The sequence below is a fragment of the Meles meles genome, chromosome 3, assembly GCF_922984935.1.
Source record: "Meles meles chromosome 3, mMelMel3.1 paternal haplotype, whole genome shotgun sequence".
NCBI classification, from domain to species: Eukaryota; Metazoa; Chordata; class Mammalia; order Carnivora; family Mustelidae; genus Meles; species Meles meles.
This window is the reverse complement of record NC_060068.1, coordinates 59,331,458-59,358,832: the sequence shown is the minus strand read 5'-3', so window position 1 is coordinate 59,358,832 and position 27,375 is coordinate 59,331,458. Positions and strand designations below refer to the sequence as shown.

The window sequence follows — 27,375 nt, the reverse complement described above, 5'->3', positions numbered from 1 at the left end:
CAGTCTCACTGTATGTGTATTTCCCTGTATTAACACTGAAATTTTTCAGCCTAAGCCATCATTACCAAGAGAATCACATTTAACAACAGAGCATGAAATGGGAGATAGCCTCTTCTCTTTTCTCCCCCCAGGGGAAGCTTATGGTTCCTAACTGCTCTCTCCCTGCTTTTGAGCTTGAAGAGCCAAGAGAACAAAGACTCTCTGATACCTGCCCTCGCCCCCCCCCCCCCCACAAGGTTTTGTGGTTAACCTCTCCCAGTGGCTAGGGGAAGCTAAATTACGCAGCCTATTAGTTTTTCTGACTTTCTCAAGTGAGGGTGTAGGCCCTAAATAGACCCAAAACCAATATTTTTTGCAATGCTTTGAGGTAAGGAGTTGTATTATCTCCACTTCGGAGATGAGAAACCAAGGTCAGAGTGCTTAAGAAACATGTCCAAGGACACAGTGCACATAAAAGAAAAGCACAACTCTTTTAGAATGACTTTAGGACAGGAGATTTGGTTCAGAACCAGAGGAAATGTCAGTATGTTCATGCTTCACCCCAACCGTCCTGTAGGAGAAAGAGTGCAGATTTCCAGGACTTAAGCATATTACACAAGTCCACTTGGCCATGATGTTCCCCAAATCCTCTGAGCAGTTATTAGGGTTTTAAGTGTCTAAACCATAAAAATAATACTTACACCTCAGATATCTTGAAGGAGAGGAATTTTAAAATGCTGATAAAAATTTTAAATACCAAATGGATGTGATATTTTGAAATATGAAGCATAGGATTATTAGTTAATTTATATATGGCATACCATTATGTAGTAAACGAAGTGCAAGAAATAGAGATAAAATATGTTGAAGATCTGCACTGCAGTGTGGTGAATGGCTACAGAAATACAGAAACACACATACACATATCACATTTTATGCTTGCTGATCAGTAACAATTAATGAAATGCTCAACTTGACAGATATAAATACAAATGACACTTATGTCATGAAAATAACTACGTGACAAAACAGAAGAGGAAATTTTTTCACAAACCCAGATTTGTTTACATTACTGGCAAAGGCGGGAAGAACAGTGCCCTATTATTTCCAGGGAAATCACAGAATAAAAAAAAAAAATTTTCAAACTCATTCTAAAACACAAGGATGAATACTGAGAATTGTGTTAGGCTGTGTCATTCCCACATTTCTGCCAAAACCAAAGTGGAGTTACTGAGCAAAGTTGCTGTAACTACACAGATAATTATTTAATGACTTAGTTTTTTGGGGTGAGGGATGGGGAAGCTATGCTAATGAATGGATACGTTGTGCTGAAATCAAATAAAATATTACATATGTACCTACTATGTATTCAGTTATAGTTTAAACCTTAAGAATAAAAGGAATTTAGTTTAGTTTCTGCCCTCAGCCATCATTTAAATGGTAGCTATGTGGGCACTGCTGTTCACATCCCAATCAGTGTGATCTCAGGCACGTTAAACTCTCTGAGATCCAACTTTTTCTATAAATCAGGCTATTAACACTAACTGAAATGCAACTGAGAAAATTAAATAAACACAATATCTGAATTTCCTCTCAGCATTGCTTGGTTAGAGTTGGTAATAATTATTAGCTAATGGTAGTCATTTTTTTTTTAAATGCCCTTTCCTTTTGCAACCTACTGTGAGAGACAAAAGGAATGGATGCAGGGAAATTAAAGAGTGTGTCAGAAAGAAAAAAACTTACAGAGCAAGAGTGCGGGGGGGAGGGTGTTTAAAAAAAGGTTTATTTATAACACACTCAACAAACCATTTTGTCTGGAATTTAGCCATCTCCCTCTGCGCCACCCCCCCCCCCCCACGCCAAAACTAATTGGGATTTGAATGGTTGATTTAATGACTGATGAAGAAGCTCTTGAACATTAGACAAAACAAGTCTATCTTCATAGGCAATATGAAAAATAGAGAAACTCATAGACATGGCTAAGCATACTTAAGAAAGAGAATATGACACATATATTCAGGAAAAACTAGAATAAAGTTCTGCAATTAGAACTTTGACACAATTCTTATATAAGGTAGTGAAGATCTTTTATTATGACAGTAAGAAGAATAATAGCTAAGTTTTACTGAGTACTCATTATGTGCCAGAAATTGTTCTATTTGCTTGGCATGTAATCATATGCAGGTCTCAAACTAATCCCATGAGACGGCACTATCATTATGCTTCTCCACTGATGAATAAACTGAGTTGTGGTAAGCTGCATGCATTTACAAAGCTTGTCAGGAGTAAAGAAAGGTTTTAAGCTCTTCATATGGTGCATCTTATTAATTCATGTGAATGCAAAGGAAGAACTAGACAAACAAATCCAGCCAGATATCTTGGTCTCAAGTTCAGTTGCATTTAAATGTGATACAGCTGTGTCTATCATCTCAGTGACTTCACTGATTGACGTGTCTGGTCTGAAGGTCTGGCTGGCTCAGGGAAGTGAGGAAGTCACATCCTTCCTCACTCTCCTGTAAACACTCTTCACCAAAGGTGGGGGTTGGGTGGGAGAACATGACAGACCCAGCATTCCCTGTTACTCCTTGGCAGCAAGGATATATAAATAGCTGTGATCCTCTGAAAAACCACCAAAGCAAGTAAACATGAAAAGGAATGAGAAGGGGAGGGAGGTTAGTTCTGAGATTTCATACCAGAAGAGTATTGAAGGAAGGTGAGGAAATTCAAAGTTGATGTACGTAAACTAAGGAAGGAAAGGGAGGAAGGGAAGAAGAAATAAAGGAAGGAGGGGAAAATGGAAGGAAAGAAGGCAGCAGAGAGATGGTATCATTTAAAAGCACAGGACAAAAATTCAAAATGAGACCCTATGGTAAAATTCTTGGACTACATTTTTTTCTCTAAAATGGGAAATTGTCCTAGGTGAGAATGAGAAGTAAAGTTTAATTTTGAGTTTAATTTTGAAATAAATACACCGAACTATTCAGGTGTTCATTTTCTTTTTCTACTGAAGCTTTATTTTATAAAAAGTGTTCTCATTATGAAAAACTACATATGAACAAGTGTTATGGCTGAAAGGACAAATATCCTCAATGTTCCTTAAAATAATGAGAGGATACTGAAATGATCTCAAGGTAATATAGAGAGTAATAGAAGGCTATCAGTAACTTTAACAAATTTAAATGTAATATAAAATACAAATATCTCAGGGCACCTCAGGTGGCACCTGCCTTCATGATTTCAGGGTCCTGGGATGAGCCTCTCCTTTGGTTCCCTGCTCAGCGGGGAGTCTTCTTCTCCCTCTCCCACTGCTCCCCCTACTTATGCTCTCTCTGTCTCAAATAAGCAAAAAAACCAAACAAACAAAACAAACAAACAAAAAAACAAACAAATATCTCCTCTTATATAAAGCACTTTAAAAAAGGCCTAAATATGCAAACTTATTCCAAGACTTTAGTTCTGGACAATATTTTGACTCAATACGCCTCTGCCTAGACTCCCACAGTTAACTCTAGCGTATGAAGAGACAAGAGTCTGGGAGATCAGGAAGGGTGGTGAGAGTCAGCTTTTTACTCTGCCATTTTTAATCAATTCTCAAACTTGACATTTGCCATTCTTCCTCTTGGAGCCTACCTCATTTTGAGTAGTATGAATTCTTATAAGTCATTACCTATTTTTCAAGAAAGAAAAAAAATAAATAAAAGGAATAAAGGAACAATAGGAGAAGTAAAGAGAAAAGAAAGACATTGGAAGGGCAATGACTAAAAAATATATTTTTCTCAAGTAAGAAAAACTCTCCCAGCCTCTGGTTGTCAATGCATGGTTGTCTGTACTAAACAATACATTGGAAGGAATTTTGACTCCTGTTCTCCACCTGGGGCTTGATAATATACTTATAAAAGTTCATAAACTTACTGAGCATTGTTAAAAAACCTGTCATTATACTACACAGATTTTAAAGGAATTTAAATATAATTTACTAATGTAATTAGTAAGCGAGTAGCGAGACTAATATTTACTTCAATTATTGTAAATGTTTTTTCTTGAAATTGCATATAGAATGAATACTAAGCAACCCATCTAAATGTTTCCTTTGCAATTAAAAAAATAATCATTTTTATTTCTCTGAAGAGGGTTAGAGAGAAAATTATGGCAGTTGTTGAGAAATTCCCTATTCATTGTCTTGAGTAAAAAACAAAACAACAAAAAACAAACAAAACAGAACAAAACACACCGTGACTGGTATTAAGATTAGGGGGTTGCAAACCAAGTAAGAATTCTTAAGAGTAATGTTCATGGAGTGCCTGGGTGGCTCAGTGGGTTAGAGCCTCTGCCTTTGGCTCATGTCATGATCCCAGAGTCCTGGGATCAAGCTCCACATCAGGTTCTCTGCTCAGCAGGGAGCCTGCTTCCCTTCCTCTCTCTCTGCTTGCCTCTCTGCCTACTTGTAATCTCTGTCAAATAAATAAATAAAATCTTTAAAAAGAAAAAAAACAAGAGTACTCTTGTCATAATCAGGGGAACTGGGCCACTCCACTGATGAGTGGTTGCTGAACACTCACTATTGTTTTACAGAGGGAAGAACTGATTCAGCATGAAATTATGTCCTTAAAAATCATGTTGTGCATTAAAAAGGAACAAACAGGATTCATGAAATATTATGGCTGATATTTTAACCATTCATGCCAGAAAACCATGGCAGAAAAACCATAACTTTTTCTCTTTGCACTTCATGGTGTTAATAAACAATATACATTGTGGTCATTTCAGTGGCTTGGGAAACACATCTGAGTTTTTGAACTTTTAGTGATTATACTATCAAACTTGTCACAGCAACAGAGCTTTGACATTTAATTTTCTCATTTAAGAAAATAAAAAATAAAAATATTTTGATTTGTCATTATAAATTATGAATATATTTTTTCCTTTCATTTTTTGAAAGAATAACCAAAGGTTGAAACATAATTTCTAATTAGTATATATGATTTATTCAACACATGGTCCTGGAAAGACAGTTGGTATAATGCTCAGAGGATTTAGGCATTCTGGTACCAATCAAGTATACAGAAATATTGTCAAATTATGAGTGAATAAAAATGAATGTTTTATTTTCTGGTATAACAGAATAGGACAAGGCACCTTCACATTCATTAAATCATATTTATTCTAAGTAGAACTTTCTCATACTCTATTTTATTTATTTTAATTTTATTTTTATTGTTTTTTAAAAGATCCTATTTATTTATTTGACAGAAAGAGACACAGGGAGAGAAGGAACACAGGCAGGGGAATGTGAGAAGCAGAAGGCTTCCCTCAGAGCAGGGAGCCTGATGTGGGGCTCCATCCCAAGACCCTGGGATCATGACCTGAGCCAAAGACAGACAATGACTGAGCCATCCAGGTGCCCCACATACTCTATTTTAGTAGAAAGTCACATTCTGACTTGGCTGAAAGGCCTTCATCTCCATAATTGTTTTATCCTCCGTATCTGATTCAAAAAGTTCCTTTCAGAAGATCTCTCCTGAATATATTCTTTTTTCTATTCCTACTGATATCTTCTCAACTTAGATTATGTACCACTATGTCTCTTTCAACTATTGTTGCAACAATTTGTTAATTATCTTCAAACTATTAGGGAGGCCCACAGGTGGATCATGAATTGTATTTAGGGTCCCTGTTCAGCAATTTTTAAAGAATGTGAAAGAACAGAATGGATTATAATTGAAAACAACAGTGTTTCCAACACATAATTTTATGAAAATTTGTTGTGAAGTGTGTGTGTGTGTGTGTGTGTGTGTGTGTCTGTGTGGTGTAGCAATGGAAGCGGTAGTAGGAGTGTAACATGATGTAAGTTCTATTTCTTACTATGCATCTTTATTAAATAGAATTGAAAAACACTGCTCTAACCAGTTCTTTAACACAGACTCCAAATTTATTATTCTGCTTCAAAGATGTTATCACCTTGTTAAAATGCACATTTAAAATTTTTTAAATTTTTTAAAAATTTTTAATGTAAATTCAATTAGCTAACACGTAGTACATCATTAGTTTTTTTTTTTATTTCTTTTCAGTGTAACAGAATTCATTGTTTATGCACCACACCCAGTGCTCCATGCAATATAAAATGCACATTTGATCACACTGCCATCCTAATCAAAAAATCTTTAGTGATATCAGTCCAGGGTTTTCATAACTTGGACCTACCCTTACTTTTCATAATTTTCTTTCTGAAAGCCCACTGCCTATCTTAGATCTGAGTGGCTTCAGACCACTCCGTGTAGTCTATGTCTTTTCTGTCTATGTCCCTTTATTTATGATGATGTCTCTGCCTGAAATGACCTCCCTCTCCAAGACTTCAGTCTCTAACCCAAAAGTCATACTTGTTCTTAAAACTCAAAAGTTAATATCCACTGCAATGTTTTACATTATTTCTTTGGCAGAACTAATTGCTTCCACTGCATTGTTCTAAAATATTTACTCATACCTTTTTTCTACCAGACATGAAAAGCTATCATCATATTTAGTTGCTTGTATTGGGTTGACACCTTTAATGAAATTAGTAGAGCCACCATGATAATAATGAGAGTTACTCTGTGTATTCTGTGTATGTGAACTGGTTACCTGTGTATGGGTATTTGATCTCTCAGTCTTTTAAGAACACTGCTGATGCTCTAAACTAGAACCTGAACACACACAGTGCTGAGTCAGAGGTTAACCCAACTCTGGAAAATGGGCAATTTTGCTTGACTATTTCACCATTTAATGGGGACAGGCTCTTCTGGGCTTGTGATGATACACACCAAAGAATCTAGACTGGGCCCTCAGGCTGTCAGTTTGTGAACTCTGTACCAAATCTCCTGATACCTGTACAATTACTTCAATTTTTATTTTTAACATGTTAGTTGTGTTACACATGTTAAAGATGTCTCAGTAGAAATATGATAGAGTATATGTTTTAGAGTTGATATAAGGAAAACAAAAGGTGCAGTACTAATAAGTATGTGTTAAGCTGAAAACTGGGTTTCAACTGTAACTGTTAAAATATTAACTGTTAGAAATCATGCTAGTTAAAACAGACCAATATTGAAAGAAAAATCATCATTTTAAGTTGGAATTATTTAACCGAAAATAAGAAAGGTGATCTGTTCCACTGATGTACCTATTTTAGGTAACTGATGTTTCCTGTAAGCCAAGCCATTATCATTCAAAACAAGTTAGGAAGACTGGAGAAATTCTAAAGACATAGTATTTTTTCATTCTGATTTTTAAAAACAACTCTAGTCAGAATTTAGTCAGAAGAGTTAGCACATGGGGATTAGTGGAAACAAGAAACTACAGTGTTTATCGTTCTTCCAATTGTTAGGATTCCTCCTCCTTTATTAATACATAACAACTTTCAGTTTGTGGTTTGTAAAAATGAAACTCCCAGTTCTCCCTTAACCAAATAATGTTCTGCTTTTTAACGTAAAATACTGAAGCAAGCTTAAAAGTTTATTATGCATTAAAATTGCCCAAGACTTAGAATTATCTTCCTCAGGTAACTAAAAAATAGATCAGAAATATCATAAATAGAAAAGGTTCCAAATTAAGCATTTCAATATTACTAGTTCTCTTCCAAGTTACATATAGAAGGTCACACCTGGGGAATTTGAAAAATTGAAGTGAAGGCCAAGGTATGCATATATACATGCTAAAAAACTAAGGATTATTATTAATGATCCTGATCATTGAAACTAAAAGGCACAAAAAGCACATTGACACAATACTTTGATAAGATGATGTGCAAAAAGAATAATGACAAGAATATCCACAAATATACAACATTCTTGGAAAGGGAATTATTGTTCCTGTTCCAAATAGAACTGTCTTAAAACTTAGTTCCATTCATTTTTATCATTAATTCCTTCTGTCTCACTGGCAGCAACGCTTTGTTCTTAGCTCTATGGTTACGGTCACTGTACTACTTTCTTACGCCTCTAGCTCCTCCACCAGACTGCAAACTCCAGACAGAACGGACCATGTAATGTATCTTTATTTCCCCTAATATCTACGGCAGTCCCTCAGGATTTGGAGCCTACTGGCTGCTTGATAACTGTTTGTTGAATAAAATAATATTTGTTGAAATAATGTGACAAATTAATGGAACTACTGTTTCTATTTTTAAACTTCAAATAACTATTTTTATTTTTTTAAGTGATCATATTTAAGAGGTATCCATTTATGCCAAAGATGACACCAGAACGCAAAAAATAATTACAGGACTCTAAGTTTGAACTTCGTTCCTGAACAAGTTATGAGTCACAGTAAAAAAAAACCATTCTTGGGTTTTTATTAGATCACCATGTTTTTGACATGTTGTTCAATCTGATCATCTATTTAATTCATTAAATATAAGAACTATCAGGTATTGCCTTTTGTCATATATCATTTATATCTAAGTTATTCAAATTTTGCGGAACATTAATATAATTATGCTACCTGTAATCATGTTTTACAAATGAGGAGGAAAACACCTTCAGTTTACACATCTTCAAGCTGGGATTGAAGCCCACCTTGAATCTAACATACTGCAAATTCAAAAGACAGTCACACTTGCGGCATAGCGTAATGTATAAACTTGTTGAATCACTATGCTGAACACTTGAAATTAATGTAATGTTATGTGTCAAATGTACTTAAATAGATAAATAAGTAAATAAATAATAGGAAGGTACAAAATAAAACGGAGGTAAATAAAACAAAACAACATGAATCCAAAATTTATAGCACAATACCAAAGTTTCAAATGATTCTGATTATCCAAAACACATATTCTCTCTCTTACGCACACATGTACACACACACACTATGCTTGTCATTAATGAGAAAACACTCAAAACTACAGAGTACAAAACTCTGTAAGTTGAGGTTTTATGTATTGCTTAAAAAATATATACACACACACAAACGCGTACACACACACACACACACACACACACACATATACTTCAAGCTCAAAATCACTCAGGTAGTCTTACAGCTGGAACATGAGTTCAACTCATGTTGAATGTTAAACATTCATTTAACATTTTTTTTAATTTTTAAAATTTTTTTGAAAGTAAAATTGGTTTTGTTCCCAATTTAAAAACAGTATTTGCATGGGGAAATGGATACACACATACAATCACTACCAAAAACAGAAATTAAGCTAATACAAACATAAAACACTTTTAACTCTCCCTCTAAAAAGTAATCACTGTTAACGTTTGGTACTATACTGACTGTTAATATTCTAAAAAAAATAATATTTCCAGTAATGGCATAAGTCAATACACCGAAAAGATTTTGTGGTTCCAAGAATTCTGGTGGATGCCAGTAAAGTAGATATGGGAAGTGGAAGGTCTTATCTCTCAGAAAAATGTCTGGGTCCTTTCCCCAAAACTATACTAAATGAAGTTGATGTAAAACAGCTTCTCTCCCTTTTGATAATACTCATATTTACTGGTTCTTCTTTATTTATTCTCTAGGTACCATGACTTCCCAAGGCCTGACATCATCACATTTACAAAAATCCATATGAATCATTAAAACTGGGTTTTGTTTTTCCTTTGCTAAGAAGTGATACTCTTCTCCTGATTTTGAGGCTTAACATTTGCTTGAATTCATCAGGAGGAAAGGCAACACTCCTGGACCAAAGGAAACGAAAGCCAGATTACAGGGTGCAGTATTAAGTAGAAAATGTTATTTCTACAAATTGACTGGTGAGAAGGAAATTTATTCACAAAATATGGCAACCAGAAAGAAAAAAAAAATGAAACAACACTGCAAGTTGACAGGACCTATTCCAAAGGTGTCTACTGAATCATAAGAAAATAGAGTCATAGAGTTTCAGAGCCAGAAAGAAATTTATGAGACCATATAGTTCAACTGCCTCATTTGGCATATTGGGAACCTGAAACCCAAAGTGATTTATATTACTTATTCAAAGTCACACAGCTATATTTAGAGCCAGTGTCTGCAGGAGGATCCAGGTTTCTGAACTCTCAAATGAGTATTATTTTAATTATACTTCATGGGAGAAAATGTAACTGCTTAGCAACAATGACCATTTAACTGCAAATATTTACATCTTCTGTGACCTAGGTCACAGATATAATTTCATGCCACGAATATACTACAAATACATTAATCTTAAACCATCGGAAGGAAGAAAAATTTACACTTATTGAATAAATAGTTTGTACTTGGGTTTATATTAGTCAGTTTCACACATCTCATTTTATTTCTATACCCACAAAAAATAGAAGATGAGGACTATTCTCTTCATATTAAATGTGAAGAAACCATGGCTTGGAGAAGTAAATAAATTAGTTAAGGTTGAATATATATATTAAATGGAAAAGCTGGAACTTGAAATCAGATCCACCTGATTTAAAGATTTATCTCACTTGATTAAAGGGTTAATTTCCTTGAAACAAAAGGTCTCAGTCTCCCCCTCACTTATCTGAGCTTAGAATATTCTGGCATACTTTTGGCACACAGTGAATAGACCCTTTTTTTAAGATTTTATTTATTTGAGAGAGAGGGAGAGAGTGGGGGGAGGGGCAGCAGGAGAGAGAGAGAGAGAGATCTCAAGCAGACTGTGCTGAGCGACGCAGGGCTCAATTCCAGGACCCAAGATCATGACTTGAGCCAAAGTCAAGAGTTGAATGCTTAGGGGCACCTGGGTGGCTCAGTGGGTTAAAGCCTCTGCCTTCGGCTCAGGTCATGATCCCAGGGTTCTGGGATCCAGCCCCACATCAGGCTCTCTGCTCGGGGAGGAGCTTGCTTCCTTCTCTCTCTCTGCCTGCCTCTCTGCCTACTTGTGATCTCTGTCTGTCAAATAAATAAATAAAATCTTAAAATAAAAAAAAAAAGAGTTGAACGCTTAACTGACTGAGCCACTTGGGTCCCCCAACAAGTAAATATTAAAAGAAAAGAATTTCCCACAAGATGGTCCGTAAGTCACAACTGGAGAAACTGTTCAACACTATAAAGTCAGTATTTATTTTTTATTTCTTGTTGGTTTTTTTTGTTTGTTTTTTCCACTTTTATTAAGATACAGTTGACACATAATATTGTGTAGGTTGAATGTATACAACATGATGATTTGGTGTATGTATATATATTGTGAAATACCTGCCAGAACAAGGATTATTAACATATGCATCACCTCATAGTTACTATTATGTGTGTGTGTGTGTGGTTTTATATGTTGTTTGATCTGTTTTTTAAACCTACTTTGAAGAATGGCTAGTGCCATTGTGGAATATCAGACATTATAATGGCATTCCTACTCTTTTTTTTTTTTTTAAGATTATTTATTTATTTATTTGACAGAGAGATAGAGAGCACAGATAGGCAGAGAGGTAGGTAGAGGGAGAGGGAGAAGCAGACTCTCCGCCCAGCAGGGAGCCCGATGCGGGGCTCAGTCCCAGGACCCTGGGATCATGACCTGAGCTGAAGGCAGCCACTTAATCAACTGAGCCACCCCAGCGACCCTATAATGGCATTCCTATTCTGTTTTACATGCTAAGTCATCAAAATTTGAAATGTACCCTAATAAAGAAAATTTCTCACTGGTCTTCTTATTTCAGAGTAAATATACAATTAAAAACCTCTTGATCAATACAGCACAAACTATTATTTCTTTTTTTTTTTTTTTTTTTTTTACCATTTGGGGCATTTTTTATTGTCTTGAAGCTTTGATGAAGTCCTAAATCTCAGGACCCAAGGGATATTTGCTCCACTACTCTAAACAGAGAAATAGACACATGCCCACGCGCTTACTCAGAAACACAACATGGTCCAAACTATTATTTCTAATTGAAAAATGTTTCCAATCTTTATTTAAAAATAAAATATTAGGGGCGCCTGGGTGGCTCAGTGGGTTAAAGCCTCTGCCTTCGGCTCAGGTCATGATCTCAGGGTCCTGGGATGGAGCACCGAATCAGGCTCTCCACTCAGCAGGGAGCCTGGTTCCTCCTCTCTCTCTGCCTGCCTCTCTGCCTACTTGAGATCTCTGTCTGTCAAATAAATCTTAAAAATAAATTCTTAATTTATTAAGATCTTAAAAAAAATTTATAAAATCTTAAAAAAAATAAAATCTTAAAAAAAAATTAAACTTTGAGAAGGAGAGGAAAAAGCTCTACTGTTGCTTCCTTTCCTAGCTTACTATGTATACTCAGGAAAGCCATTCAAGCTCTCTGTTCTTTGAAAAAATAGAGTTTGTTAACCTAAGCTTAACTAACTCAAAGGACCAATGAGAACCAATTAGGTTTCTTTAAGATTCATTTTCTGGTATCCAAAAAACATCACATTTTAAAATGGAGCACATTCGTGTTTATTACCATTTGCCTTTTTCATCTTTTATGCAATTCATATTATTCCTTTATTTTCTCAATTTGCCTTCTACTCTATCCCTACACTGTCACTATCTTACTTTGCCCCTCATTATCTCCACCTTTAGAGTGCTTCCAGTAGCACCATTTTTATTCCCTTCTTAATTTATCTATCACCTAGAAATCTTCCTGAAATTTAAGTTTGGTCATGTCATTCCTCCACAGAGTAGCTTTATAGACTGCGGGAAAAATGAGCCCAATTTCCTTAGCAAGGCACCATGCACCCTGTGTTACCTGTCTCCCAGCCTCGTACTCCAGCCTCACCTGGTTCCATTGGCCCACACGACCTTCTATTCCAGAATGCTGAAACCCCCTGCAGGCTGGAAAAGCCACTTCTTCCATGCTCTGGCCCCTTTGTGCGTAATGGATACAGTTTGGACTTGGTCTCACTGTCTTTTCCCTCCATTCTCTATTTACTTTCTCAGTCAACTCAAGTGCTGCTTCTCTCAGGAAATCATCCTTGAATCCAGCTTATGTCTCCTCTCCACCTCATTACTAGTGCTTACTTCTCTGTATAACTCTAACAAAGCAAAGTTATTAGTCATACTTTATCTCCTTCACTAGACGATGATCATTTCAAACTTGCTTTTCATTTTTGCAGCTCCAGTTCCTCATAAGTAGATGGATAAAAGACTGAAGGAGTTAGTGAATAAATTATAAGAAAGATCAAAGTTATGCTATTTATCACTGAAATAATAGGTACTAAAAACTTTGTATTTAATTTTGGGGTAGATATTTTGGCCGTATGTCTATTTATAGATGACTTTGTTGAAAAATAGCAAATACTTTAAACCCAAAACTGAACCCTTATTTAGAAAAAAAATCTGCAGAAGGACTGATCAACTGACCATTTGGTAATGCTCAACCGATGTCAGGAAATGATAATTTCCACAACATTTTACATTAATATGAGTTATAGCATCTAAGCTTAGTTTATCATCTTACTCTGTCCTATGAGATGGATTTCATCACATTTTGAGCCCACATCCAGCTCTCTGCTCAAAGGGGAGCCTGCTTCCCCTCCCCCTCTGCCTGCCTCTCTGTCTACTTGTGATTTCTCTCTGTCAGATAAATAAATAAAATCTTAAAAAAAAATCTTCTCATCCAAGGAATTATATGGTTGGGGGGGAAAACTTAGAGCTTTACTTCAGATCACAATTCATAATGAAGTCCATATTTGGCTTTAAGTTAAATTTTAAAAATCATAAGAAATTATAAATAATTATAATAAAATGGGAATTCTGATTTTTCCTTAGAAAATAAATTTTATGATTAATATCAATGGAAATCACAAAGGTAATTAGTTTTATATAAGCTATAAACTTGTGAAATAAGTCAAGCAGAGAGAGTCAAGTATCATATGGTTTCACTTACTTGTGGAGCATAACAAATGACATGGAGGACATTGGGAGATGGAGAGGAGAAGGAGGTTGAGGGAAATTGGAAGGAGAGGCGAACCATAAGAGACTATGGACTCTGAAAGACAACCTGAGGATTTTGAAGGGGCGGGGGTGGGAGGTTGGGGGAACCAGGTGGTGGGTAGTAGGGAGGGCACTTATTGCATGGAGCACTGGGTGTGGTGCAAAAACAATGAATACTGTTTTGCTGAAAAAATAAATAAGTTAATTTAAAAAGTTAAAAAAAATATTAAGTAAAAACATGGCAGAAATTAAATGGAGTGAATATTGCATATGCAATGGAACCTAAAATAGTAAGTGGGTATTTTAATCCAAACAAACTTTAAAAAATCTTTCTAATGCCTTGGATCTGGCTCACTACTAGAACCTTCACTGTTTATCATTAACGTTTGAGTTAAGGACAAACATATTCTCTGGGAGAGTGAAGAGGAAAGAATGAAGGTCATTTTTATGAACACACTGAAAAGCAGAAACATTTTTTTCTTTCCTAGAAAGATTCTATTTTGCTATACAAATTAGCATTCATAGTTCAAGAGGATGATTTAAAGTTTGCCCTAAATTACCCACTGGTGGAGAATCAAGAATTGATTGAGTCATAAAATGCATTGTATCAGTCAAGGGAAGTCAATTCCTCCATCTTTTTCTTTTTTGAAACATATTATCCCTTCTCTTAGGAAGCTAGATGATCATAAAATAAAACCTTTTTTTAAAGGATTTTATTTATTTATTTGACAGAGAGAGAGATCACAAGTAGGCAGAGAGGCAGGCAGAGAGAGAAGAGGAAGCAGGCTCCCCGTGGAGCAGAGAGCCAGATGCGGGGCTCGATCCCAGGACCCTGAGATCATGACCCGAGTCGAAGGCAGCGGCTTAATCCACTGAGCCACCCAGGCTCCCCAAAATAAAACATTTTTATCTTATTGCTTTAATTTCCTGAAGAAATATATGTCTTTACTACAGCTGTTCCTAATAATACATATTCAGATTTTACAGACACTCCTATTTGAGAGGAGTTCCTGTCTCTTTGCATTCCATATTTTCCTTATGTTATTCAGTGTCAACTCTACACATATTTGATAAATTTGAAGAAAGTATACTTCTTGTTCATATCAGACAGTGAGAATTTACTTTTCTAGTCAATGGCCATGGCTATGAGGAAATGTAGTGACAATCGCTTCTCGGCCTTTTGACTAAGATCAAGTGTAGGAAATGTAGTGACAAATTTAATTTTCAACTACGACGCTTAAACAAAATGTGCATTAGTATCATATTAAGCTTTATAGTTTATGCATTTCTTTACTATATTTTCCAACTAACACTTAGAAAAACATTTTGAAATAACAGGCCTTTATTATTATCATCACTGGACAGTGGGAAAATGATGTTTAGGTATTTATCCAATATTATGCTTCTATGCTTCTATTAACTACCAGGAACCCAGCTCTTTGACCCCCAGTTTCTAGGGCATTTCACTATACTGCTCTTCATATTTCTGTATTTTTTTTAGTTGTAAGCGTTTAAATGACCTTTACTTATATATGACTCCTCTTACATATTACTTCTGAAATTCAGTGTATAATAATACATGCACATGAACCACATTTTTCTTAAGTCCTACATTAATTTGTTCATTCCGTAAATAAATAGTATATACCTCAACATATCAATTTTGGTGCTAGATCCTGAAGATACAGGTTAAATAAACATACTGGGACTTCCAGCTTGCCTAGAGCTTAGAGTCCACATATACAGAGATGTCCAATACATCTGCAAACTTAATGCACGTAAAAATCACCTGATCATTCCAATTTTAGTGATCATTCCAATTTTAGTATATGTGCTGCCGAAGAGAGCACCTGAGCACTGTGATCAAATGCACATTCTGACCTCAGCAGGTCTGGTACAAGTTCTAAGATTCTGTATTTTTAACAAGCTTCCAGGTGATACCAACACTGGCAGTTCAGAATGACAATTTGAGTTGCCAGATTTACTTATATAAACATATATAAACAAACATAGGTAGGTAGATAATTTTAATTGATCTCTCATTGCTAGTTTTGTATTTTTAGAAAAATATATGAACCAAAAAGTAAATTTGGAGGGAGCTGGTCAACCAGGGCAGGAACTAAGGATGATGAACAACAAAGGAGAAACCAAGCAAACTGAAGATGGTGATGTCGGCTGGAGGGAAGATGGGGACAGGATAGCACAGAGAAAAAGGAGGTACAAAGAAAAAAATAAATGAACAAAATTAAATTTGGAATTCCAACTATCCCAAACAGAAAACGTGTTTTGTAGTTCTTAGTTAACCATTTCTTAATCACTTAAGTCATACTTGTGATTCCTAATATATCTGTTTAAGCACAGTGAGGAGACCCAGATGATGGTTAAAAAATAACAGTTACCAGTTGCAACTGTTAATGAATTCCTTCCTCAGAGGATTCCACATAATGTCAAAGGTAGTACAGAGCGGGACCATGTTTACTTTTATCAGAGTGGACATAGCCTCTCTTCTACGAAAAACAAGTAAGGATGGGTTGCCTCACATTTCCTACAATCACCAGATAACCCAGAAAAAGGAACGAACGCGCAATCATTTTCCCACACCAAAGCGGGGTTGAGAAGATTACGGAAGATGGAATGAGGGTTTGTTCCTCATCATCGCTCATTATCAATATTAAGAAATACCTGAATATTTTTGTCATTAGAAAAATCACTATTGCTAAACTTATAAAATTCTTGAGAATGGACAGCACAAATATTAGAACGTACTATAACCTAAATTCACATGGGAGTAAATTATCTGAAAAAAATTGAAAAATAACTTCAGGAGAATTTAAAAGCACTTTAAATACTGTTTTCCAAAATCCAAAACAATTTTCACTACTTAGTGTTAAGATATACACTTTTTTTTTTTAATAAACATATAATGTATTTTTATCCCCAGGGGTACGGGCCTGTACATTATATGTTTATTAAAAAAAAAAATTTGGAAGGGGAGGCGAACCATAAGAGACTATGGACTCTGAAAAACAACCTGAGGGTTTTGAAGGGTCAGGGGTGGGAGGTTGGGGGAACAGGTGGTGGGTAATGGGGAGGGCACGTTTTGCATGGAGCACTGGGTGTTGTGCAAAAAGAATGAATACTGTTACGCTGAAAAAATAAATAAAATGGAAAAAAAAAGATATACACTGTTATAATAATTTTACTACTAAACAAAGTTTAAAAAAAAAGATTTAAAGGATACTTTTAAACAAATTGTTTTTGTTTAAAAGTAGCTTTCTAAACCTATTTTCCTTTGTCTATGATGATATGGAAATGATATATATTGTATTCTAGACTCTAAATTCTTGAAATTCTACAGCATACTTTTAGGTATGTCCATGTGGAATAAACAGGACAGATACTTTGTAGAGCAATTCTATCACTTGTGGGCTCTGTGAGTAGGGGAATTGTAACAGTTTAGATGAAGAGAACAGCTTATACAATAATCTCAGTTTCTAAATTAGTAAAATACAGCACAGAAAGAAGTACAACTTCAATGAATATCATTACAGTGAACTCTGCTTGCACTTGAACTCTATACTGGATAAGGCTTTTCCTATGCAGCACTGATTCTCTCTCTCCAACAGTTAGCATATGTCAAGCCTCCTAAATACAAAATATAGACATTCATATCAGTAGGATAATTTCTCTAATGCTTACCAATTTTTAATGTAGTGATGAAGAGTCTAGTGATCTTCTTCTTCGTGGGATATTATAAAGAGCTACTGGAATGAAATCTGGCTCAGAGAAAGTGCTATTCAGACTATCCCACAGATTGTGTGTAAAGTGTAAAAGTGGGCCCGGATATCCTACAGTGCAACTATAGAAGAAGTCACAGGCTCTTTAGAGTGACTGGAATCTTGTTCCGTATCTCGTAATGTGACTGAGTCTATTGATGGCTTAGCTAATTCTGTAAAGTATGTAATGTAGCTGTTTGGTATGACAGGCTGTCAGACAGTTCATGGCACTATTCTAATGTCTTGTAATGCCCTATGGTGTCTTCTTAGAATGTATTATGTGTGACATCCAAAGATTTGTTACCTATCTAGAGTTCTTCTGGAATATTTCAAAGACTTCATGTAAAATTCTGAGTTTGAACAGTCTCATTCAGTACAGGAAGCATACCTCATATTCTCTTTCAAATATTTTCTATCATTCTGCATAATTTAAAGTACCAATGCTGGCCAAAGATAAATATTTTAGATTTTACCATGTGTCTTTAGAAACTTCTCATTTCAGTGATTATTCCCGACCCCACAGAGACAGGCCTCCCGCAAGAAGGAATGTAATGTGAAGATAATCAGATAATCATTCTGTAATTGTATTCCACTCATGACTGGCCTATGGTTGGCACTCATAAAGTTGTGTGTGTTTTTTTTTTCTTTTAAGATTTTATTTATTTATCTGACAGAGGGAGACACAGCAAGAGAGGGAACACAAGCAGGGGAAGTGGGAGAGGGAGAAGCAGGCTTCCCACCGAGCAGGGAGCCCGATGGCAGGGCTCGATCACAGCACTCCGTGGTCAGTTCCTGAGCCAAAGGCAGATGCCTAATGACTGAGCTACCCAGGTGTGCCTGGCACTCATAAAGTTTTGTTGCATGAATAAACTAATGTAGTAAGTTACTAGTACTTTTGAGAAAATAATTTAATGTAATGACAATAAGAATAATACCAAACAAATGTATTTCAATGGGTAGAATTATAGTTAGTACGGCACTTGGATGGGAGAAGAATTTGAGAGAATCATTTGTGAAGGCCTCTAAATTTCCTGGTTCTATAAATACCGGTATAAAGGAATGTTTCACAATTTTAAAATCACATATTTTTTCCTTCTTGGTCTATACACAACATTAAAATGTTAGAAGTGTAACAGTAGCCAACTGAGTATCCTGAATGCCTTCTTTTTACTAATTAATAAAATAAAGCTATCATTAGGCCTAAAATTGTACTTCTCTTTTCTTAAAAATGCCCTAGATAGAGATTTTATTTAAAGAGAAGAAGAGCTTATCCCAGACAGGAAAAGAGAATATTGGAGATAAAATTATACATCCCACAGAACATTCTTTCTGTATAGATCCCGGCCTGTGCCAACTCCATGGATGCAGAGGCACATAAAAGAAAGTCATCGTCTCCTCTGGTTTCAAGTGGCAGATTCAGAGAATTCAAAATGCCTATATCCAGAGAAGTAGGTCTAATGAATAATATTGAAACAATATTTCCCTTCCTGCCATTTGTGATGACATGGATTGAGCTTGAGGATACTCTGCTGAGTGAAGTCAGAGAAACACAAACACTGTATATTGCTTAATGTGGACTCTGTTGCTTAAGAACATTTCCCTGTTATTTAAGGAAAAAAATATATATCTATAAAATATATATTATATATACATAATGCATACACACACATATATATAATGCAAACACACACACATATAAATGCATACACACACATAGATTTTACAAATTAATTCAGTATTTAGTCAGTCATTAGAGAATCTAAACTAGGCTTTAACTTATTTTTCTATCTTTCTCTTACTTTAAAGATCATATTGACCAGAGCTTTTATTTTGTGTAATGTCCCACTGAAGCCAACATTTAATTTAATTGATTAATTCATGATACAAACTGCCACTAAAGGAGTCTATTTTTCAGGAGAGAAAATGCATGATGTGTGTGTGTGTGTGTGTGTATTTATGAATAGCTACCATTATATGTGCAAACACACAAACAGGCACTTTGCACAGAATAATTTTAAAATACTTATGTGGGGTATTAAAAATAGCATTCTCCAAAATCATATTCACGTATATATGCCATGCCCTCTTCCCCCAATACTACAACTGCTTGGAAGAATAGATAACTGTTGGCATATAATAATGCACTGTATGTCATTATACAAAAAAGACCAGCATTTTATTCCTATAAAGTCCTTTTGAAAAAACTAAACATGAGGCTTAAAGTTTAATTAATGTGAAATGAAGATCTTCTCTACAGGTAATGCTTGGGTTTATTAAAATAGAGGTCAGGTTGAATGTAATGCCTAGGTGAACCTGATCCTTGAGGGGTCACTAGACTAATTAGTGCCTTCTGCAAGCAGTCCAGTCATGATATACCTCTCTTAACAAACTTACTAACAGGAGAAGTGGAAAACAAACAACCTGGGAACACAAGCTATACATGCAATCAAATAACCAAAAGTATCTATAGATATGCAGATACAGACACAGCACATTTCTAAGAAGGTGAGAAATTTGAAAGATTCTAAAGATTGTTACTAAAATTTGTAACAACTTCAACCAGGTTGATATGGATGGGAGACTATTGCAAGGATTGAGGCTCTGATGGAGTTTTACAGGAAAAATCCTTCACAGTGTTCTAGGGCAAGAGAGATGTGTATAATAATGAATGGCCAAACATACGTGGGGTAGGAATAGGTATTTAGCACATAGATGATGAGACAAAACTCCATGAGAAAGACAAGAGCTTTAGAAAGGACTGAAATTTGGTATGATGATATGTCATTGAGGACTATTGGGTCCATGAGACTCAAATGAATGAACTCCCTAAACAGCTGTGATACAACTAAGATTGTTTTCCTGCAGAGATTTTGTTTCTAATCATGAGTGGACTCTTGCTAAAGTTTTCCTTGTAAAATCAGAAACGTAATCCTGGACTCTTGCTAAGTTTTCCTCATAAAATCAGAAACCTTGTCCTAACCTAAAATCAGGAACACTTCCCTAATACATACTTTAATCTAAAATATTCCAACTTCTATTTTTGGAAGCTAGTAAAAACCAGGAGGAAAGGAAAATAAAAATAATTATGGTGATAATTTTCATGTCTTCATTAAGATGATTTTCCTCATTTTTGAAGGGATTGGTCATTATTTTGTTCTTATTAAATAAGTTTTAAAAATAATTATAGCTTAGAAAAGTATAAATAACTTCTTGAAGTTCTATTCCTAAAAACACTCCACCATTTGCTCAATACCAATTTGTTCAAATACCATTTGGTCAAATACCAGCAAGTGACTTGTAACAGATAGATAACAAAATTCTGGAGATATAATGCATAATATAGTGATTATAGTGAATAATACTGTAATACATATTTCAAAGTTGCTAAAATACTAGATCTTAATTGTTCTTATTACTAGAAAGAAGTGGTAATTATGTGAACTGACAGAAGTGTTAAGACTACAGTCTTGGGACGCCTGGGTGGCTCAGTTGGTTAAGCGGTTGCCTTCGGCTCAGGTCATGATCCCAGCGTCCTGGGATCGAGTCCCATATCGGGCTCCTTGCTCAGCAGGGAGCCTGCTTCTCCCTCTGCCTCTGCCTACCTCTCTGCCTACTTGTGATCTTTCTCTCTCTGTCTCTCTCTCTCTCTGACAAATAAATAAATAAAATCTTTAAAAAAAAAAAAAAAAGACTACAGTCTTAACTTCAGAATCAGAAATGGGGCTGAACCCGGTAAGTTATATAGATACCAAGGTTTAAACTATATACTATAAACTATAGTTTATAAACTATAAACTATAAACTATATAGAGCCCAGGGTTAAAACTTAGAGGGATATAAGAACAGGAGTCAGTCACATGCAGATCCTGTATTAAACTCAAAAATTCTTTTCTTTACATTGGAATTAATTTCCATTTCTATAAAACCTTTACTTCATTTTTCCTGACCTCTGATTTTTAGTCTCTTCAGAAACTCTAGAAGTCTTGGTTTTTCTTTCTTTCTTTTTTTAAAATATATATATATATATATTTTTTTAATTTGTCAGAGAGAGAGAGAGAGCACAAGCAGGGCAAACAGCAGGCAGAGGGAGAAGCAGACTCCCTGCTGAGCAGAGAGCCTGTGGGACTCCATCCCAGGACTCTGGGATCATGACCTGAGTTGAAAGCAGCCACTTAACCCACTGAGCCACCCACGCATCTTAGCCTTCCTTAGTTTTTCTTCACAACTATCTTCACACAGACTTCAATGTTTGGAGCTCATTACCTCCATTTCCAGTGTCATTCCCTAATTAAATATTTCCCTCCTTTTTGGAGACAATTTTATTTGTACATCTACATGTTGACAGAGCTCCTCTCCCTCAATCACAACTCAGTCCAATCAATTTAAGAGTTCAGGTTTTTAAAGGCTCAGCTGGATCTACAATCAATCTCTGATCCTGCTTCCAACTGAGAAAAGGTAAAACAATAAAGTAAAATGTTCATAGTTATATTCATTGTTATTCACCTGGTAGTGTTCTATTATAATAATTTTTCATGGCTATTATTGTTTTATGGAAAAAAATTGCCTATTTATGATTAATACTTATATAATTAATTATATTTATTTTAAAGACTATATTTCAAAATAGTTCATTCAAGATCTATACTTTCACAGGCTGACTTCCAGCATAACCTCAAGACTCCAGGCCATCAACAGAGCAAATCGGTATACCTTCCTGTCTATCTTCACATTGAACCATTTCACATTTCAACATACATACTTCATTCATTCAGCAAATTTTCCCGAAGAACGAAAAAAGTCAAAAATATGTCTTGATGCATGAACTGGAAATGGAAAGCTAGTATCTATGTTGTCATCACAATCCCATTTCTATTGCTGTGTTTCTTTCAGTTCATCTAAAGTTAACCAAACACATGACTCATCAACCATCTGCTGACCATCAGTGAAAAACAGGTATGTTTAGTTATTGAGAAAACTCAAAAACCAAAATATACTATCATACACAAATACCACATATAAAGAATAATGCAGGCAATCTGGTGCAAGATATCAAATGTAAACTTGTTTATGTACTTTTTAAAAACTTTATAAACTTGTCATATTCTTAGAATCCGATAAATAATTGTCATTAAAAGGGTAAAATTACTTATATCTATTACATCCTTACACAGAAATGTTCAAATATAATTTATTGTATGTAAAATGGATTACAAATTTTATCAATTAAGTGGATTAAATGAATTAATCCATTCACCAATATAAAAATTAACTATTAATTAACTAATAAATAACGATTAACTATATTAGTGAATGAATTTATATTAAATTAATGGACATAAAGAAAAACTATTAATACATTTTCCTATGTATTAAATCTAATAGAATTATCATTTGGCAAAAAAAAAGCTATTGTGAATCTTAGTGCTATAATAAGATACAATAATTTCCTTTCCTTTCAGTGATACAATAATTTTAATTTTATATCCTAGGGTAAATGTAAATTTGGATACTACACAGAAAAACATATCATAAATAAGTACTTGAACTTTCAATAATCCTTAATATTCATATTAGACTTATACATTTCTGTCAGTTTTCTACACCTCAGTAAAACATCTTTGAATAAACTACAATCTTTAGGAACAGAAGAATGCTCACCTTATTACAAAGTTGTGACTGTCAATCTCCTTTCCACATTCACTATCTAGCAGAATGCCAGAATTTCCAACAACTGCACAGGTCTTAAATCTGCGATTTTTCATTGGTGAAACTTCAGGTAGGAGGCTGTGAAGATCCTGAGAAATATTTAATGTCCTGCGCCTGTCTAGCACATAGTGTATGACATCACCAGGCTTAAAACTGCTCTTGACCACTGAGACATCTCTTTCTGCATCTAGGAAACGAAGAATGTTCTTCCTATATTGAAATACAAGCGAAGTTTTCCATTAATGACAACATATCCAAGAGCTGGTACTATCATGTACAAAATAAGATATGAGAAAGTGTAAACTGAACATTACTAATCTTAAATTGTTAGGCGGTACTTCAACCAATTAAGTAGATTCTACTGATACTGAAATTGTTTTTAAGAAATCATTTGCATAGAGTTTCTCAACGATTGGTAAATAAATATAGAACACACATCCATTTATAGAGTGAAAAAAGATACAGAAAATACAGTTTATTTGGGTAGAGCCACTGTGGAAAACAGTATGGAAGTTCCTCAAAAAATTAAAAACAGAACTATATTACAACCCAACAATCACATGACCAAGTATTTACCCAAAGGATACAAAAATACTGATTCATAGGGGCGCATAACACAGTTTATAGCAGCTATAAACAAAGTTTATAGCAGCACTGTTAGAAATAGTGAAATTATGGAAAGAGCCCAAATGTCCATCAGCTGATTAATGGATAAAGAATGGATAAAGAGATGTGATATATACACTCAGCCATCATAAAGAATGAAATCTTGCCATTTGCAACAATGTGGTTGGAGCTAGAGTATATTATGCTAAGCAAAATCCGTCAGAGAAAGACAAATAGCATATGATTTCACTCCTATGTGGAATTTAAGAAACGAAACAGATGAACATAGGGGAAGAGAAAAAAAAGAAGAAAAGAGACTCTTAACTATAAAGAACAAACTGAGGGTTGCTGGAGGAAGGTGGGCAGGGAGATGGGCTAAATGAGTGACGGGTATTAAGGAGGGCACTGATTGTGATGAGCACTGGGTATTACATCTAAGTGATGAATCACTAAATTCTACTCCTGGAAACCAGGATTATACTATATGTTAACTAACAAGAATTTAAATAAAAACTTGAAGAAAAAAAATAAGAAAAATTAGTTTATTAAATAAAATGAAAATACCATGATTTGGCTTTGCATAACTAGATACTCTGCTAGCTTTAATTAATTCTCTATAATAATTTTGTTTTGTTTAATATTGTCTAGTTAAGGTAAATAGAAATAACTCAAAGTGGTTTGGAATCATATCTTACTTAATTCTATTAAAAGGATTAAATTTCCTAATAAATTTATACACATTAATCCAAATCACGTGTATATTACAATTATTTGAAGAAGAGTTAAAACTATACTATCTGAAAGTTTCCTCTGAAGCTCAAGAATCCAGGAAGAAAAATGGGTATGTTAGAGGGAAAAAAATGGATAGACAGAACATCACTATGCCTGGCAGAGATAGCTAATTGCTCTGTAGTGTTCCTCCTTCCAGTCTTCCTGTTAGTATTTGTATCTTCTAAGTTTTACTGAGGCACATGAATCTTCAACTAGAAAATCTCCAAGTTTACAAACCCAAGTGCATCTGGGTTTGGTCATGTGAGTTTTCTTACATGGGATATGAGTAGATCATGTGCGTGGCTATACAAAAGAGAAATAAACTTCCAACTTGTTTGAACCATAGTATTTTAAAATATCACTCTCTTTTGTTACAGAAACTTAGCCTATCCCACACATAATAAAAAGAAACTGATAACAGATGTGAGATGTTTTATAAACAAGTAGGTAAATGCTAAGTTAGATGGTGGAAAATGAAAATAAAGATATAGCTGGTTAGAAAGCTAGCGACCTTGGCATTTTATAGCAAAGCACTTGATAAAATGATTGTCTGAAGTAATTTGGCAGTCAAATCCTATATCTAATAAGCCTGTTGCCCTTGGAGACATGGTTAAAAAGTGTTTGTATGCTGTTTCATGTTAGTTGCCCCTTTTAGCAAGGCACTAAAAAAAGTGAAGTCAGGAATGAAACAGCCAAGTTGCAGGCTCGGAAGGATAGGAATGTCTCTGGCAATGAATGGCCTGTATGTAAACTGTGTGAAGACTGTGGAAAGTGTGGAAACTGAGACCTCCAAAATGTGTTTAATACCCCAGTTAGCAAGAGATAAAACTATAGATCAGAGCCATTCCAGGAGCAAGAGTCATTGCCTTCCCACCGACGTTTATAGATTCAAATAAGTTAGGAGGAAAATGAAGGGAGAAAAGGGTTAGGCTAGAATAGGGAGAGTCAGAGACTGAAGAACTATTCAGGTGAAATCTTTGGGTGCAGTTATTTATACCAGGAATGAAGTACAAGGAAATGGCCCAGGAGCCTACTAAGTTTTTGAGGGAATTATATAGCCAAAGAAACTATGAGCCTGCCTACAGAAGTCTGAGACCACCTCATTCTCCAGCTACCAAACACATACCAGCTAGAAGCAATCTGGGAAAACCCTCTCCAGACTGGAGATTGGATATTATTTACTGAAGTGCTCTTATTGCAAGCTTGTATTTCCAGAGTGCTAAAAACAATACCATTATTGCAACATTTAGGATACGACAGACATCGTTTCCTTTAGTGCTGTTACTGTTTAAGCTCTATCACATTCATAAATTTTAGTACTGAGCACAATATGACCTACTTGCATTATTCCACCAAAATGGCAATTCTCCCAGTCCCAGGTGCGAGCCAGAAACATGGCAAGCCAAGAAGAGATGGAAAATAACTCAAGGGGCGCCTGGGTGGCTCAGTGGTTTAGGCTGCTGCCTTCGGCTCGGGTCATGGTCTCAGAGTCCTGGGATCGAGTCCCACATCGGGCTCTCTGCTCAGCAGGGAGCCTGCTTCCCTCTCACTCTCTCTGTCTGCCTCTCTGCCTACTTATGATCTCTCTCTGTCAAATAAATAAATAAAATCTTTAAAAAAAAAAGAAAATAACTCAAATATTTCTTTTCTGTTTATTTTGGTTTGCTTTAAATAGGTCCCAGTTTAATTTGTAAAAACCAGTTGGCTGAAAACTTTGGCCAGGTTTGATACATACTGGATACATCCATTAACTCTCATAAGGGATACATAAGGGATACATCCATTAACTCTCTGGAAAAGAAAATATTTTTTTTAATTTTTTTCTTCAATCAGAGTATCAGGTTCGTTAAGTAGAATTTATATAGGAAAGCTTGTATAAGTGCCTACAAATGAAATTTAAAAATTAATAGTAATGCTATCAGGCACCATGACAGGTCATCTTAACAAAGTACAGATTACATATGAAGACAATTGCCAGGTAATCAACAACTTTCAGGTGTATGAATAGTGGAAAACTGACAAGTCTTGCCTTATGTTAAGCACATTTAGTTCTTCACAAAAGTTAAGCAGCACCAGGAACGCAATCCATAGAAACTTCTGTATCTACTTATTAACTACCATTTGTTTTGGGGAAAAATTTTAGTAATGCCCAACCTGGGTGGCTCAGTGGTTTAAGCCGCTGCCTTCGGCTCGGGTCATGATCTCAGGGTCCTGGGATCGAGTCCCGCGTTGGGCTCTCTGCTCGGCAGGGAGCCTGCTTCCCTCTCACTCTCTCTGCCTGCCTCTCTGCCTACTTGTGATCTCTCTCTGTCAAATAAATAAATAAAATCTTTAAAAAAAAAAAACACCTGTATTTCAAAAAATAATCTCATTTCCTGTGGAAATGACAAGGCTGGCTCTAAGATAAAAATTTCACGGATGTGGTCAAATCACCAAACTAGCTCGTATTATCATTTTCCTTTGAACGTAGTTTAAAGGGTGCGTCGTAGATACTTAAAGATGTAACTTGCAAGTAGTGAAATGTTTACAAGTGTGAAGCGAATAGACCAGAGATTCAGATTTGAAAGAAGACTCTTTAACTTGGAAATCTGAAAGGGAAAATCCCTTTATTCACAAAACAAGTTAACTCTTCTATGCTTGTCCCCTGATGGTACAAGGGACTTTCCAATAATAGCATCTTTGCTGTCTTACAGAATTTTT

At 35.3% G+C, this 27,375-nt stretch overlaps 1 protein-coding gene and 1 pseudogene across 1 annotated transcript in view; one reads left to right on the top strand and one right to left on the bottom strand.

Annotated features, from left to right (window-relative positions):
• The window catches only part of ST8SIA4 (ST8 alpha-N-acetyl-neuraminide alpha-2,8-sialyltransferase 4), a 103,047-nt gene that overhangs the window by 62,061 nt on the left and 13,611 nt on the right, over window positions 1-27,375 (bottom strand). Inside the window, 1 exon segment of the mRNA XM_046000674.1 lies at window positions 23,251-23,508. Within this exon segment, the coding sequence (XP_045856630.1) occupies window positions 23,251-23,508 (258 nt within the window).
• Window positions 14,981-15,120, top strand: LOC123939393 (annotated as a pseudogene).